Source organism: Ooceraea biroi, chromosome 1 (assembly GCF_003672135.1).
Source record: "Ooceraea biroi isolate clonal line C1 chromosome 1, Obir_v5.4, whole genome shotgun sequence".
Taxonomy (NCBI): domain Eukaryota; kingdom Metazoa; phylum Arthropoda; class Insecta; order Hymenoptera; family Formicidae; genus Ooceraea; species Ooceraea biroi.
The window spans coordinates 2,370,274-2,386,775 of record NC_039506.1 but is presented as its reverse complement, the minus strand read 5'-3'; the positions used below and the strand labels follow the sequence as shown (position 1 = coordinate 2,386,775).

The window sequence follows — 16,502 nt, the reverse complement described above, 5'->3', positions numbered from 1 at the left end:
GAAAAACGTTTGCGATTTAATTGATTCAATAAGAGATCCGACGCTCCGCACCGTGTGCGAGTGTAATGTGTCAACCCCCTCTTCCGCCGCCACGACACCCTCGCTTTTTCTTCTTCCTCGAATCGTTCTTTTTTTCTTTCACTTAAAATCACGCCCCGTGTGTCAGTCAATCCGTTACAAACGCGGGACTCGCGTCGTTAAGGAAGAGATTACGCGTGTGTTGTGGGAGATATAATAAAAAGGGGAGGATAAACTAGGGTAGTATATGGAGGAATCAGCGCGGCGCGCTGTTTCTCTTCGCGTGGCGAGTGAAGTAAAACCTTTTCTTTAATTATGAGCTTCCTGCGGGCCTTCTGCGGGACCTCTCCGACCACTGCTAATCCGGAAAAGGGGAGTAAGACAAGGTGCGTATACGCACATGCATAAAATAATTCCATACGCACACGCACATACACGCACGATCACATGAGCGGACACACGTTGAGGTATGCCTTACGCGGTGCAGCATATGCGAATGTGTGCATGTGCGATCGCCAGAGGAAGTTGCGAGGGAAAAAAAAGAGGCGAATGCATTACGTATTTAACGCGACTTTCGCGCGATTAATTTCTCTCGTACGGGGGAAAAGAGGGGAGACTCGACTATGCTCGCCATTGATGCGCGACATTTTGCAAATCGCCGCGCTCTTCTTGCGACTTGAGAGAATTGCTTCGTACATTGCAGTTGCTGCAATCGCGAATGTATGCATGCGCTATTTTGCCCGTTGTACGTTACGATGCGATAATTTACGAAACATCCGACGAATACGGCATATCTCGTGCGATGAATTTCATTGCACCGTGATATGCGGGTTAATAAGCATTCTCACGTTGATATATATGTATATGTATATACGTTACCTTACATACGCTACACGGTATCTCTGATTAAGATCCGTTTTGTCTCACTGTTTCCTTTCTTACTAATGCCGCTCGCAATTATTTTGTGATGATTCGTTATGAATTGTTTAAAGTCTCAGCAACGTCGTCGTGTCGTCGAAAATATAATCTCAATTCAAAGGATGATACCTTAAATAATACTACTTAGAGAAATAAACGGCGATATAATAAGAAGGCAGAATCAGAAGAAGACGGAGGGAAGGCCAGGGAAGAGGGAGGAAATCGGAGGGATGTCTGTGTGGAAGCGCACATTCGCACATGCCTTCCATCGAAGGGTGGAACGTATACAAGCGGTTCGCCAACTTGTATTCGTGTAGCTGTATGCATGTATTACACTGTTCGACGGATCTCAGATGTGTACACGAAGCCTAACAGACATGAGAGAAATGAGACGACGAAGAGAGTAGGTACATTGAGCATTCTGGATGACACTTAAAGCATGCAACTCGAGAAACGAACTGAACGAACAAATAAATATCAACATAAAAACGTAAATGTAATATAAATATATGCGTGACTCTGGCGAGCTGCGTGGCGATTCTCGAATCGATTCCCTCCCTCCCTTCCTCCCTTGCCCTCCCTCGTGCTTGTATGATCGCGTGAACGAGGAACTCTCCCGGGGAGCAACCCTCGTTTCCGGGCCCTGGACTTTTTGGACTTTTTTGCGATACGCATTACCCCCTGTGCCCTCGCACGTACTCACCGTTCCACGTTCTACGAGAAATTTCTTCCGCGCGCGAGCTTCACCCCGTTTTTTCTTTTCTCTCCGAGGAACCAAGAACCGGGAAAGACGATTCGATCAAACTAATCCGGAAATCAAAACGCTGCGTGACCGCTGAGAAACGAGGCATTCTTACTTCGTACTCCTCATGGCAGCGCGTTCCTGATCGGCGCGGTTCCGATCTCGATTTCGAAACGCTCGCGTTAAGGGGTGTTTTGTTAGGGCACCGAGACTTTGACAGCCGAGACGCAAAAGTGCACCAACGAGACACGAGAGAAATGGACATATTTTCAAAATGGATTACATTATAAACGCGTTTATATTTTATTATTGAACTCCTGACCTATCATGACATGCGATATATTTATCTGGTTTGCGATAAACATCGGTTAACATTATTGTTCATTTCCTGCGGATTATTTTATGGACATTTTATTTCTCATATCTCGTTTGTGTGTTTCTTTGCGCTCCGGCCCTTATTGATCACCGCGAGTACGAGGTTTAACATGACGGCCAGCTTCCACATGCAGAATTCTAATGAAAACGTCGATTCTTCGCTTATTTATACGGCGTCTATATACGGCAATTGGCTCGTGCCAACCGCGCTTCCGAGAAATCACGTTTCATCAATTCGTATCACTTAAGATTGATGGATCTATATCATCTGGGCGAGAACAACCGTTTCATCGCTCCTCGTGACGCGACACCGCAGATGCAAGAGGACTGGGACAATCTTGCATGTGAAAGCCAGCCTCTCCACAATGAATATTACAACGCGCAAGTACTAACAACGACAACGACATCGGTGAAATCGACGTTATTTTCAGAGATTCCCGTCAGCTTCTGCACCGAACAGGATACGTAAATTTATCGTAAAAATAACGTAGTTGCTCGATAATGCGATATGCGTGTTGACGTTACGATTTATTGCGAGGATACATTAACCGGACAACTGGTAGAACTAGATAGACGCATTGATAGTCACTTACCTTCCGGCTGAAAGAAAAAGATAATCAAACTCGCCGTACAACGCCGGCGACAAAATCGTCGCGTATGCTGAATCATTCAATAATTTGCAAGTTGAGTTGTTTACGTAATAAACACGACTTTCTTTCTGTCTGTTCTTTCTATCGAGGATGTGATAGGTGACTGGAGAAACAAGTGAGAACACAAACCAATTATTAAACCAAATAGTACATTTCTTATTATATATAAAAAATGAAAATATATTAAAATGCATTTGATATTGCTTAGAAATAATAATAATAATAATAATAAAATAAGGTGGCAATGATAATCATCATCATAATAATAATTAATCGTGATCGTAATAATAAGAAGTTGCAGTAACCGTACTGATTCACCGTACAGATAGCAATAATGTGATAAATATGTAATAGTGATCGTAGTGATAATGGCAGCGGCAATGACAGCGCTTGTAAAAACTCAATAATGAAAAGTAATTACGAGATAATTCGCTGGCGACAACGAAGACGGGTAATAGTAGCGGTGAAAACTCAATAATGAAAAGTAATTACGAGATAATTCGTCGGCGACAACGAAGACGGTACATAATAGCGGCTCTAGCAATAGGGATAGCGGTAATAAGAACAATCATCATGTCAAATGTCAATGCTGATGGTAATAAAAAATAATAATTATAATAATAATGATAGCTATATCGATGACGGTGATGCGGTTCGTGTTGATGTGACAATAATAAAAATGATAGTAATATAATATCGTGCCTATAGAATAATAATAATCATGACAGTAACGATAGCGACAGATACGGCATTGATGACAGTCACGGTGGCGTCAACGAGAGACGTGTGTATATAATTTTATATATATATATATATAAAATTAATATGTATATATTATATTAACCAAGCATCATATATGAAAAATAATATAACAAATTATATCACGGTAACGCACGGTTTTCCGTTCGAAGACCGACTCGCGTTTGCGAGTAACGTAAACGGCGTCGCGCTACATTAAAAAAGAAAAAATCTCTTATATATGTATATATGTATATACCATTAAACCGCAAATCGATTAATTAACCCTCCGCGTGCGACGCGCGTTGCTTTTGCGCGCAAATGCGACGCGGTCTCGTGAAACATTTTGTACCAAAAACAGAAGAATTGTCTCTTGAAAATATATAAACATTTTTTTAAAGTTTGTCACAAAGGGTTGGGGGGGGGGCAAGGCAGGGCTAACTGGGCAGGGCAGGGGGGATTTCATGGGCCGATATGTTAATCACGCAGATTTTGCGATCTGACGTTGCGGCAAGGCCTTCCATATTTCCCTGTAATTTGCATCGGTTTTTCCCCCTTGCACGTCTTACACTCGACAGTTACGTGCGAATGTTTGACCGGGAAAGCTGTCTGCTCGATATCTATGTAGATATAAAAAAAGGTAATAAACGTAATCTTACCACAAGTAACGCAAGTAACGGAATTAAAGAGGCTTATTGTTATCGTTAGAAAGCTGTCGCGCGAAATGAAATTCTCGCCGCATTCCTTTTACTTTACTATTTCCCTATTTTTTTCTTTTTTCCTTTTTCAACAGAGTGTCCTGTTTGTGTTCTATCGTTTAGCTTTACGGGAGTAACGGAGAGGTTCTCCTTTTACGGGAAAGCGAATCGTACATACGTACCCCAACGTGCAACTTGCACGCGGAAGTTACGCACATAGCCAGTACAGAAAAATTGCGGGGGAAGAAAGAGAGAGAAAACAGAAATAAAAAAAAGGGAGAAAAAGGAGTAAAACAATAGAAAAACCGGGGATGCGTCAGAGACCCGTTTGCACGTGCGACGAGCGTCTCAACTGTTGTACTACACGGTCGATCTCTTAACATTACACCGATTACTAACACCTACTGGCGCGCTTCTTTCTTGGCAAAAAAAAGTAAAATTAAGAATAAACAAGAAAAACAAAGCGGGAGGAAACGCAGGGAAGCGTTCGTTTCGCTTAGCTTATTATCCGATTCCCGCGAGACTGCAATGCAGCGTGATCTCGGTCAATCTCTCCTCTCTTTTTCTTTCTCTCCCTCTCTCAGCGCGCAATTTATAAATTGATAAATTCTTTAACTTAACATTTAGGTACTTTTAAGCAACGATTTGGTAACATCAGTCAAAAAATTTTCACGCATCAGTCCAATATCATTACAGCACGCGTCGCCTAATTAATAATATAAGTTCGCGATGTGAAATACGTATCAGTCGTCCAAATCAGTCGTCGATTCAATCGTGTCGCAGATAGCAGCGGCGAAAAAAAAGAAGAAGAAATATAAACTACATTAACGACATACATGCAGTAAATACATATATATACAGGGTGTCCCAGAATTGTGTATGAAGCGCTCGTGAGCGGGTAGAACGCATCGAACTGAGAAGAAAAGTCCTTTACCGTTTTGAAATTTTCGCAATAGTTAACGAGTTGCTAGGCGAGCGGAGAATTGTTTATTACAAGTCGCTCTTGCCTAGCCATTGCCACTTGTAATAAACAATTCTCCGCTCGCCTAGCAACTCGTTAACTATTGCGAAAATTTCAAAACGGCAAAGGACTTTTCTTCTCAGTTCGATGCATTCTACCCGCTCACGAGAGCTTCATACACAATTCTGGGACACCCTGTATATACACATGTATATAATAGAACGTCGTCAATCTTCTTTCTTTCTCTCTCAGGTGAATCAGGTCAGTCAATTATGCGCTACTTGCGCAGATTTATATGTGTTGTAGGCAAATAGTTATTGTAGGAAAATAGCTTTTGACTAGACAAATGCTATCTGGTCAAATGGCTTGTGTCCGTTTATTAATATTATTTTCATAGGCAAATGCCATTTGACCAGGTAGATAGCATTTGTCTAGTCAAAATTTCCTACCATAACTATTTGCCTACACATATGTATACACGTGTCTCCCTACATTCCCGATGCGATAAATGGATCTCGCGAAGCTGCGCGGCCCGCCGCGACACGTGCGAATCAACAAATATTTTCAGTCTTTCGTGCTTCGGAAGCCAGTCGGACACTTGTCGATGTCCAATGAAAATCGCAAGCGTTTTCTCTCGCGCGTTTCAACGAGGCCTAAATTCCTCCATCGCGCGGTGCTCCGTCGCGCTTTTCGTTTTCAAGCTCCACTTACAATTAGATAGAGAAAACTCTTCTTATAAAATCGCCCAATAAAGCGTCAGAGCTATGTAAATGTAAGAATTATAGCTATATTTAAGATATTTAAGGTGATATCGCGTGAAGCGTTTTGTTAAGTATCCCTGCACAATTCGAGCATGTCGTATCATTAATCGCGCTCGTCCTCGCGAGTCTCGCGATTCTCTTGCTTGTTCGCGGGATACTTTTCACCATGTTTCCCACATGGAAGACCGGAGACTAATTATTTAATAGTTACTAACAATGAAAGATGTATCACTAATAATGATGATTGCATTTTCATGATGCAAGTGCACGCAAGTGCATTTTCGATCGCAACGTCCTTTTCATTGCACAATATCGTCCTCCTCCGTGATCGGCCTGGACGAGCCGCGATGGCGATCAAGAATGTTTCGAACACGAGCTTGCGTTTACGAACCTTCTCATCTCGCGCTTGAAAACGACGCGCGACCGAGCACGATAATAAAAAGATGACGTCCCAATAACTTCGTACCGAAATAACGCGCGCGAGTCTTCAATATAAAATGTAAACCGGTGGTAATCTGTTGGCTGCACGATATCGCGTGTCACAGGAGTGTGTATATATATATATAAAAGCGAAGAATTAAATGAACGATAAACAAAGAAAAGGCGCTCAGATAAACCTCTATTAATATATAAATTGTAGTTAAATATTCAGTCAAATTTACATTAATTTCATTAATAATTTATTATTCGCATAATATCGCACCGACCGCTGATCGGAGGGCAGATATATATTATATATGTATATATGTGTGCGTGCACATACGCATGCACGCGTGTACATTTGTGTGCGCGCAAATAATATACAAACGTACACGTACGTGTCGTCACGCACACATACATAAATATATGTATATATATATATATATATTTATATATATAGATATATATATTCGCAATTATATTTGGCCATTTTTACAATAGTCACAAATTCCTTTCTCGTCGAATAAATCTACTAATTTAAATATTATCAATATCAGTTCTTTCTTATCTCCTGACCACTATAAAATTGTGTTCGTTATTCTCATAATTTAAAGCTTCGTTCTTCTTCCTCGTCCTCTCCGTTCCCTCGATTTAACAATCTTTTTTTTTCATTTTTTTGCTTATGCTTTATTCCTCAATAACGCAACTCTTCTCTCCCCGTACAAATTATATGCGCTAATGCATTCCGTGTCGCGCGTAATTTCGCGCGTTCGTCAAAGTGCACACAATCTAAGACGGTTCCTTGCTTTCGAAATTCTCGCGACACAACTTATTGCTTCAATATAGACCAATCTGATGCCTTCTTGATTGATAACAATCACAATTCACGATTGTCAAATACATTTGTATTTTGCATGATAAAAAGTAAAAAGATTAAAGCTACTTGATGCACCAAGGCCATAAATATTTCGTTCGTTCAGTTGATTAAAAACATTTAATTATTATTTAATACCTTTCAAATGTATACACCGACAGTGCACCCGGTACGTACATACGAGTGATCATTTGATCGTAAAGTTATCCGCGCGACCGCGCTCGCGATGCTACGAAAGATACATTAATTCGAATTAACGCGAGAGAGAGAAACGCGGAAAATACGTGCGACCCAACGATGCATTTCATAAAACATAGTTTAACATAAATTATCATAGCCTACCTATAAATGCATTCAACGTGCATGCACACTTGCATCAGAGATTGCCTGTACGAGCCGAAATGTGAACGCACTGATATACGCGCGATCGTCATCGGGTTTGTCACTCGTCGAGTCGGATAATTCGCGTGGCTGTGTCCATTCGGGATTTCCTCGTGTGCGGTTCCTTCGAAAAAAATATATTACACTCGCGTGCGTGCTGCACGTTATTTCAGGCGCGTGCAACGACGGTGCGCGACATCGAGCGGAATTCGTTTTTTCGCGAGGAAAATCCGGAAAATCTGCGCGACGCGAATCGACCGAGTCGCTCCACCGACATCGCATCTCAATCGTTGCTGTTACACGGTCCTTACACCGAGTCCCACCCGATTACCATCAAGATTCTGCTTGAAAACAGTCTCACTCCGAACTTCCACACTGCGATCGCGATGTATAATGGGAGCTTCTTGCGGTTTCGCTCGAATTCCGCTCGAAATCCAGAGTCCACGTGCCTGATGTGCTCCAGCAACAATTCTGCGCCAACCACCCTGATTCGACATCGATTTTCAACCCTCCCTCACTTTCCTCCCTCCCTGATTTCCGCGTTCGCATTTCGAATGTATCAAAGACCTAATTCATTAACGGGAATAACGCAGCGCTGATCCTCTCTCGACTTCATAAATCGACTTCGTTTCAGCTGGTACACCGGTTCGAGAAAGTCTTTTGTTCTAGCTCGCAGCTCTCCAAGCAGCTCTTCGACAATCGCCTCGCGAAGTACGCGAAGTATGTATTCTTGCGCGTATCGACCTAGCCCTCCGACTCTATTACGTGATCCGCGCAATTCCTTAGCAGCGTGCGAACTCCTGATGTACTTGTGACCGCCTGCCACCCTCGTATCACCCCGCAATTCCGCATCGGCATTATGGTGGACTCACATTCGCTCGCAATCGCCTTCTCGATATCTCTCACCGAGGTCCACAGTCGCGCTCCTACGGGGACCGCGAACGTCGTCCTCAAAAAAATAGAAGATCTCTCTCTTTCTCTCTCTCTCTCTGCTGTTATCTATTATCGCCAAACCAACACACCTCCCACGATCGCGCATTAGGCCGATCCGTATGCATTTGTGAGCTCGACTCTGCCCGACTTCGCGATTTACTGTGACTGCCTGGTTCGCGCGATACGAAACCGGCGGATGTCCCGATCGTGTCACCGTAGGCTTTTCCCGGGCATGAATCGTCGTGGTTCTACTAAAATGTAGCGTTCAGAGTGAGATATGGCAATGAATATGTATGCATGTACGTATGTGTACGTATACAACTGCTATTATTTCGGATGCGAGTAAATCCCTGTTCGGTAGCGGACAACGCAAGTGGTGCCCGAGAGACGTCTTCTAGTGTCCCGAATGTTCGAGCTGTATCTTCTGGATTATTCATTTTTGCATTAACGCCACGATTCTTGCATCCGTCATTTTCCCGAACCGGTAAAGCCGCATTAGCAACCGCGCGACTCAATGATGCGAACGTTTTCCTCTTTACAGCTAAAAAGCCGTGAAAAGAGAGGCTGCGCGACTATTCGGGAGATCCGGTCGATGGAAGACACTCCGCAGCGCTACGCTGGTACGCGCGAAATAGACGAGAAATAACGTGCAAAATGAAATTCCAACCGAAAGTGGAGTACTCTTTTGGAGCGTTCGTGGAACATGTTACAAAACGGGAGCTCCCGTCAAGTATGCCGCGAAACGGAAACGGCCGTGACACAACAGAGCGCGCAAAGTAAGAGCAAATAATGTGCGTGTGATGCTAATAATACCAATAATAATATTAATAACAATAGTAACAGCAATACTATGCAATATTACTAATAATTAATAATAGAATGATAATAATTGCAATATAATATGAGTAATAATAATTAATAACAAAAGTAAAAGGTACTTTTTGTAAAATTCGTTAGATATCGTAGAAACGAACGTAAGTCTAGGTATAGCCCGCTAAAGCATTTAATATGGAATGAATATATTAGAGTAAAATATATATGTATATATTAAACCATTGCATCTCTCTCTCTCTCTCTCTCTCATCTTCTTCTCGATCCAAGCAACGACGAAAAAAGTTACGTATAAGAATATTCCTCGCAGAACCTAAGGGCTAATTCACGTCTACCCTTCTCTGACCTTTGGAAACTTTCGCGTTCTCTTTAAATTATCAGAACCGTGTAAATCGGGCAATATTTAATATCGAAACGATTAAACTTTCGAAAGCTTTCTCTCTCTCTCTTTCTTTGCCTATTACGGGCTCGCTTGCAGTCTTATCGAAAACTTATTTTTGGACGCTACCTACATTTAATTGGACGATTGTGTCTTCGACACTAAAAAGCTTTCTCCAATATATATCCACTCTCGCGTTATATCGATCTAACTAATAAAGCCTAAATTAATCATCGCGTTTCATAGCCAATAAGCGTTCTTGACACGGTTTCGACAATGACTCGTTCGCTGCGTTCTGCGCCGCGAAGCACTGTCGAAGCTTCAGCCAAAGTGCGTCTACGTTTCTAAATCTCGAATAAATCGATTTCGAGATCGAACGGCCATAATTGCGGTGAGTCCGAGCTACTACGTGACAGATACAGCTGAAATGAGCTTCGCGTTTAGACATGAAAAGAATAATTGATTGATGCAAGGTACAAAGTTCGCTGTATCTGCAACGTTGAAAACTAGACTCGACGAAATTGTACGCCAATGTCGATCTCCTAAATAATATCAAAAACAAAATTCACGTATTTTCAATCTATTGTACCCCATCGTGCGACCAATCATTTATACGTTCCCGCGATTAACGAAAAATATAAAAAAGAAGTATGTAAGAGAAACGTATCTTAGAAATATAAGTACAAGCAACTGTGTGTGTAAAATTAAGATTACGCTTTTATCTTAATCCGTCATCATGTGGCATTGGATCACCGTGAATCGCAATGCTAGTGCGTGTGAATCTTACGTGCAAGATCTAAGTAATCGCTTACGTGAATTGCGTGCGAATAGGTGCGGATAAATGATTTGCTAACACACTTGGAGGATTATTACGCGTCGATTAGAATAAACTCGGTAAAAGCAATCCTAATTTGAATCATTTGATTGCACCCCCGTCAGTCTCATTCTTTCTCAATCACAACATCGTCAACTAATTAAATCCTAAGAATTTTTTTGAAAACTCGGGAGCGCGATGTCCACGTTAATATCACCGTCTTGTCAGAATTTCATCCGGAACCTTGCTAAAATAATAAAATTGGAAATATACAAAATAACCGCGCGATCCAGAGTCCTATCGATCGCCAGTTTAGCGCAGTTATTGACAACGATAATATCCATCGCGTACGTTCGCGTTTTGGAAGCACTGATTTCTCGAACCGACGTTCACTCTCGCGAAAACTGTTGCCCACAGAGCTGAGATAGAAGATTCAAGGAGACACACACATACACACACACATCGTGAACACAATGACGCAATTTCCTACCATCCCAAAAGAATGACAAGTCCCGTCTTTCTAATGAACCGCGTCTTCCACGAACAAACGACTGGCTAAAAGAATCCACAGATCCTACGTTCTAACACATTCTGACTGGTCCCAAATATCAAAAACCCATTATGATCAATATGTAATCCATAGGCGATAATAACATAACAATTGCATTTCCCAAATCTCATACAAAAGCAGTCGGCAGTCCGTGACGGGTTTGGAGGATAAATCCTCGTCGCGCGTTTATCGCTGAACGTACGGCTGTCTGCTGATTCCCGCCTCGTGCACCAGCATCATGCGTCACCCTCATCACATCAGTCCGTCAAAGCCTACATTGGCGCGAATCGTTACGAGTTCCGAGATGTGCCAATTGCAGCTATTATCGCGACTTGAGAGAACACATTCAAAACACGCGAGTGTGGCAAGTATGCATAAGTATCTGTCGAAGAAGTCACGGGAAGCTTAATGAGGCCAGCAAGCGGAATCATTTCCAGACAATCGTGCGCAGCGCTAGACGCACGATCGAGAGAGATTGTGGACCGATGAATCCGAATGAGCACGGACTGAAAGCATCCCTCTGCCCGGCCATTCGATGTCGCTCCGGCAAACCAGCAAGACGAGGAGAACTCTCGACGCGATTCTCCGATGGGCACGCTGTCGACAACCTGTTCGCAATATCGCACAACCCTTAGGCGCGAGACAGCGCGAAATTTGTATAGTCCCTATTAAGCTCGTTTCGTGGTGTCCCTTTGCACGTAAGACACGCGCGTGCGTAATCACTTCTATTTCTGTCTACGGTGGTAGATGCTCTTGTGGTTGTTCAGGCTGTTGAGCGTCCTGAACACCTTGTGGCAGAGCGCGCAGACCGCGCTGTTCAGGGGTTGAAAGTGCTGCTGCTCTTTATGCCGTTTCAGGGTGAGCTTCGTGGAGAGAGTCTTGCCGCACACGTCGCACGTGTAACAGATTCCTGGTGGCAGCAGGCTGCCGTGTAACGGATGCGACAATCGCATCGCGAGGATCGCTGAGGGCGGACCTGAGATCCGCGCGATCATCACGAGCGTCGCATTTTTACGATTTCGATCGTAAGAGGTTTTTTTTTCGTTTTCACATGAGAGTAGCATCAGAAAACGCGAGAGAAGAGAGTATGCGCGATAGAGCAGCAATATATGGATATTTTTTTTTTATGAAGCGACAGACAGGCAGAGAACGAGTCGCATGCATGAATCGATAAATGTGGCAGAGAGAAAAGTATTGAATACGGCGCGTAAGTTGATAAATATGATAAACAGCGGATTGAGCACGCGTGAATAAGTATAAAAAAGCAGAGATGTAAACAGGTAGAGACGCAGGCAGACGCGTAAAGCAGAAATAAAGTAGAGGTGCATGTATATGAACCAGCGTAATAGGGAGAAAGCGGAAAGTACACAGAGAGAATAAAGAAGAAAAAACAAAAATGAAAGAGAAATGATAGAGAAAGAGATAGCGAGAGAAAGAGAGAAAGCGAAATAGAGAAAAAGAGAGAAAGCAAGAGAGAGAGATCAAGTACCATAGTCCGTTACATATGCATCGACACCCAATTAAAAAGAAATATTTCCATTACGAACCAATATTTGTGGTGTAGGAGGCACACGGAGAGCCACGTGTGTGGATGGACCCCCAGCGCAAGTCCGTGTTCGTGAAGGTAGCGGGTAGGTACACACAGAACAATGACGAACCAGAGCCAAACGTATAGCCGAGCGAGCGGGACCGGGAACAAACAAGAACAAAGATACGACTGCTATTAATATCACTGGACAAGATTAGTTACGATACGCTGCTAAGTATTCTTGCATGATTAGGGCTAGAGATGGGGCAATTGTGTGCCGGGCTGGAGGCGAGGGAGGAAGGAAGGAAGGAAGAGCGGTGAGACTATGGACCAGTAAGGTTCTCAATTACGGATGGACGCGTTGGGTTGGTTGATTGCTTGGTTCGGGGAAGCTGGTGAATGAAGATCGGTTGAGGGTAAAAGGGGGTTTTGATCGACAGCAGACCGGCAGTAAAGGAGTCGCTACTGAATATCCGTCGGTAGTCTTACTGACAGCCTGTTGAAATGTTTCTACGAGCCACGTAGATGCTCGAGTTACGTTCGTTACTGCGTTTCTACTGCATCACTAGCCGCAGAGATTACATTTGTGGCTCGGAGCTCTGGTTTGTCATTGGTCATGCATAATAAACGCGATGATATCGTGGACCGCCGATGATCATTAATGCGAACTTCGACCGTCCGGTTTCGTCTTCGGTTTTACTTACGATTGCGCATTCGCATTTTTACATTTACGAGAGATGATTATCGAACGCCACGAAGTTTCGCTCTTCGTGGTAACGAGAAGTCCGATAGCGAGAATCCAAGACGGACAGACACAATCATCTCCCGTTTTCGAACATTAGAATGTTGAATGCGAACGTGGGAACATTATAAATGACTCGACTTTCACCTGCCAATGTAATACGGTAATGTAAAGCAGCATTTTCTTTTTTTTATTTCACATTTATCTTACTTTATACCTGATAAAACGTAATCATGTACTGCGTCTAGAATCATAAGAAGGAATCGAGAACCGATTGATGTGGCAGTAAATTATGCTTAAGTAGTATTTATCGTAATTTATGAATATACTTGTAACGGGATATTGAATGTGAAACACAAGCGACGACCGATGAGAGAAGAAAGAAAAGATTCCAAGCGAGCTTAACAAGTAACGAAGTGTCCGCACATACCTTTCTCCGAGCTAAAGTAAATGTACTTTCTTCCGGCATATTAACTGACTTTCGATGACTTTCGTGAAAAGTGAAGTATCCGTGATAATAGCAACAGTAGAGAAAAACAATGACGATACAACTAATATATAAAATAAAAATAACGGTCACAGTGTGTAGAAAGTGTGATAGTATAGTAGGCAATAGTAGCGGGAGCGACAATATAGCAGTAGCAACAATAATATAAATACTTGCCGATAGAGAAAAATGTTAATGGCGGTAACAACTACTACAACACATCAAGTAAGAAAGATGATAACATTAGAGATAATAAAAATATTTCATCTTCTTTTATAAAGAGAGGACAATAATAATAATGCAGGTGGAGAGAACGTACCTTCCCCGAAAATGTGACAAATAAGTGAAAGTACATCGACACGCGTACGTATACTTTGCATAAAAAATGTGTATTTTTGAGAACTTTTGGCAATAATATTTTATTTGCAATTACGATGTCCATAAAATGCGAGTATCGGAATAATCTAAAATAAGAAAATAATTCATTGTGTAAGTGCAAATACATATGCATGCATAAAATAACGCAAGAAGGATGTCGAACAATTTGGGAAACTATGTCAAATAACAGTATCTATATTTTAAGAATGCTCTTCTTTTGCATCATGAAAGACAGATTGATGTCAGTTCGTATTTTTTGTTCAGTATAAGTTCAGATAAATTATCTTACAGCAGAATTAACTTTGCAATAAATCGAATTTTAGTAGTAATAAGCAAAAAGTATATTTTGCCGTTATAACAATCAATAAAAAAATTTCTATAACATATAATACTTATCATTCCCAGTAGAATACAGAAATTCAACTCAAAAAATTAAGTTAAATTCAAATTAAGTGAAAATCATGTAATTATGATTTTTTGTGAAACCATCGCAGAATACTTGTCAATGCTGCAAATAGCGCTATCAATCAGTGATATTAATAATGCACGTATCAAGTGCTTAAATCCCTGAAAACGATCTTATTGCTAAATCGTAGCAGAGAAATGCCTGTAAAACTTGAAAGAAAGGATAAAGAACGGTATAATTAGGGAAATGTAGGAAATAAAAGGAGTATGTTATGAGATGTAATCATCTTGTCTAAGGGAACGTGAAAGATGTGTGTTACGAATAAATCAGATACATTAAATAATATTTTTATTATCCCGTTTTGTACCGCACCTTTTCTTGTACCGCCACGTAAGGCGATAAACAGAACAGAACTCGTCTGTAATTTTATATATATATGCATACATATATATATAAAATTATATATATAATATATATATATATATATAGTTTGCTCGTCACATAAATAATATAAAAATAACAACAAATCGCGACCCTTGCACTAGTCGAAAATCGAAGAAGTTATGCCTATCACATACGTAATCGCTTAGATTCAGATACCGCGAGCCATTTCGGTTCGATACTTTCGCGCGAAACGCTACTATTTACAAATGATGCAAACATCTTGTCGGACGTTCTCCGTAAAAAATATTAACGCAATTCCGCGGTGTCGCTCACCTACTCGAGTAGCGACACCCCTAAGATCGCCTCCCGTTTTTATCATGCGCGCATTTTATATCAAGACGTCGCTCGTTCATCCCACAGCTCGCGTCTTATCAATGCGCCACGCAAGCGGGACGCAGTGACCTCGATAGACGACTACTTTGTCGCGAGAGCACGCTCGATGGGATGGATGGTGGCGGAAAACTATGCACCGGCATACCGTTCTCGTCGTAACCGATTAAATCCGCTTCATCGGCACGTTACCGATTCAAGAGATTCAACTCGCTCGTGATTCCTTGCTACGCTACGTTAAGTTACTAAGAACAGTTACAGCTACATCACGTCACGTCGCAACGGAGTTGCGTACGATCAATCAATCGGCTTGTCTTTTCACTTGCACTTGTTCGTCCCCCGTCCTAGTACGAGTTACTCTGCGATTCGCATCCGCTGATCCTCACTGCACGGTGAGAGACCTGCGCCCGAATTGCCGGCGATCCCGAAACTCGGGATCGCGTCGGACTTTGATCCGTATCGATAACGGTACCGTGGGTTTGCGTCGCGTGTACGTCCGGTACACCCTCGACGCCAAGAAATTCACGCGAGAGGGAGAGAGAGAGAAAGCGAGGGGAACGGACGACGAGCAATCTCATCCCAATCGCGGATGTTGCTGAGCCTGGTGTTGCTGCTGTTGCTGTTGCGGCTGCGACTGTTGTTGCTGCTGCTGTTGTTGTTGCTGCGGAGAGTAATTTCTCTCGGCGTGCTCTCTCTGGTCTCTCTGCCGCTCGCGGATTTGCGCTACTTCTTTTCTTTGCTGCTCGCTTTTGTTGTGCTGCCGATGATAGATGCTCTTGTGGTTGCGCAGACTGTTTAGACTGGAGTAAACCCGCTTGCAGATGGTACAGATCGGTTCCTTGCTGGGCCTGGTGTGCACGTTCTGTATGTGCCGCTTCAACCGCGTTAGGGAAGTCAGGTTTTTGTTGCACGGCTCGCATCGAAACTCATCGCTCGCGCCGCTGCCGGCCAACAGACCTGGCGGCAGAACCAGACACACAGGGGTTACTACTTTTGCGTGGATTTCTGGCGCTTGGAACGTCACACGGACGTCGGACAGGTAGACATTAGACTGCGGGGAGTTGAGGCTGGCCAGGGAAAGGGGTGGGTCTCAAGATAGACAGAAAAGAAAAGAAAGAGAGGACGTTATTTCCCCGATGTGCTT

The 16,502-nt window shown here is 42.6% G+C and overlaps 1 protein-coding gene across 5 annotated transcripts in view; it reads right to left on the bottom strand.

Moving 5' to 3' along the window:
* Positions 1-16,502, bottom strand: part of LOC105280321 (broad-complex core protein) — a 68,170-nt gene that overhangs the window by 15,005 nt on the left and 36,663 nt on the right. For 2 of the 5 annotated variants that reach the window (XM_011340785.3, XM_011340786.3), the window contains exon 6: positions 12,077-16,315. The exons of 2 other annotated variants lie outside the window; for them this stretch is intronic. In XM_011340785.3, the coding sequence (XP_011339087.2) occupies positions 15,933-16,315 (383 nt within the window). In that variant the 3' untranslated portion in view covers positions 12,077-15,932. Of the gene's footprint in view, positions 1-6,518; positions 12,020-12,076; positions 16,316-16,502 lie in introns of those variants that run through there. One more of the 5 variants, XM_011340792.3, reaches the window with a different exon arrangement.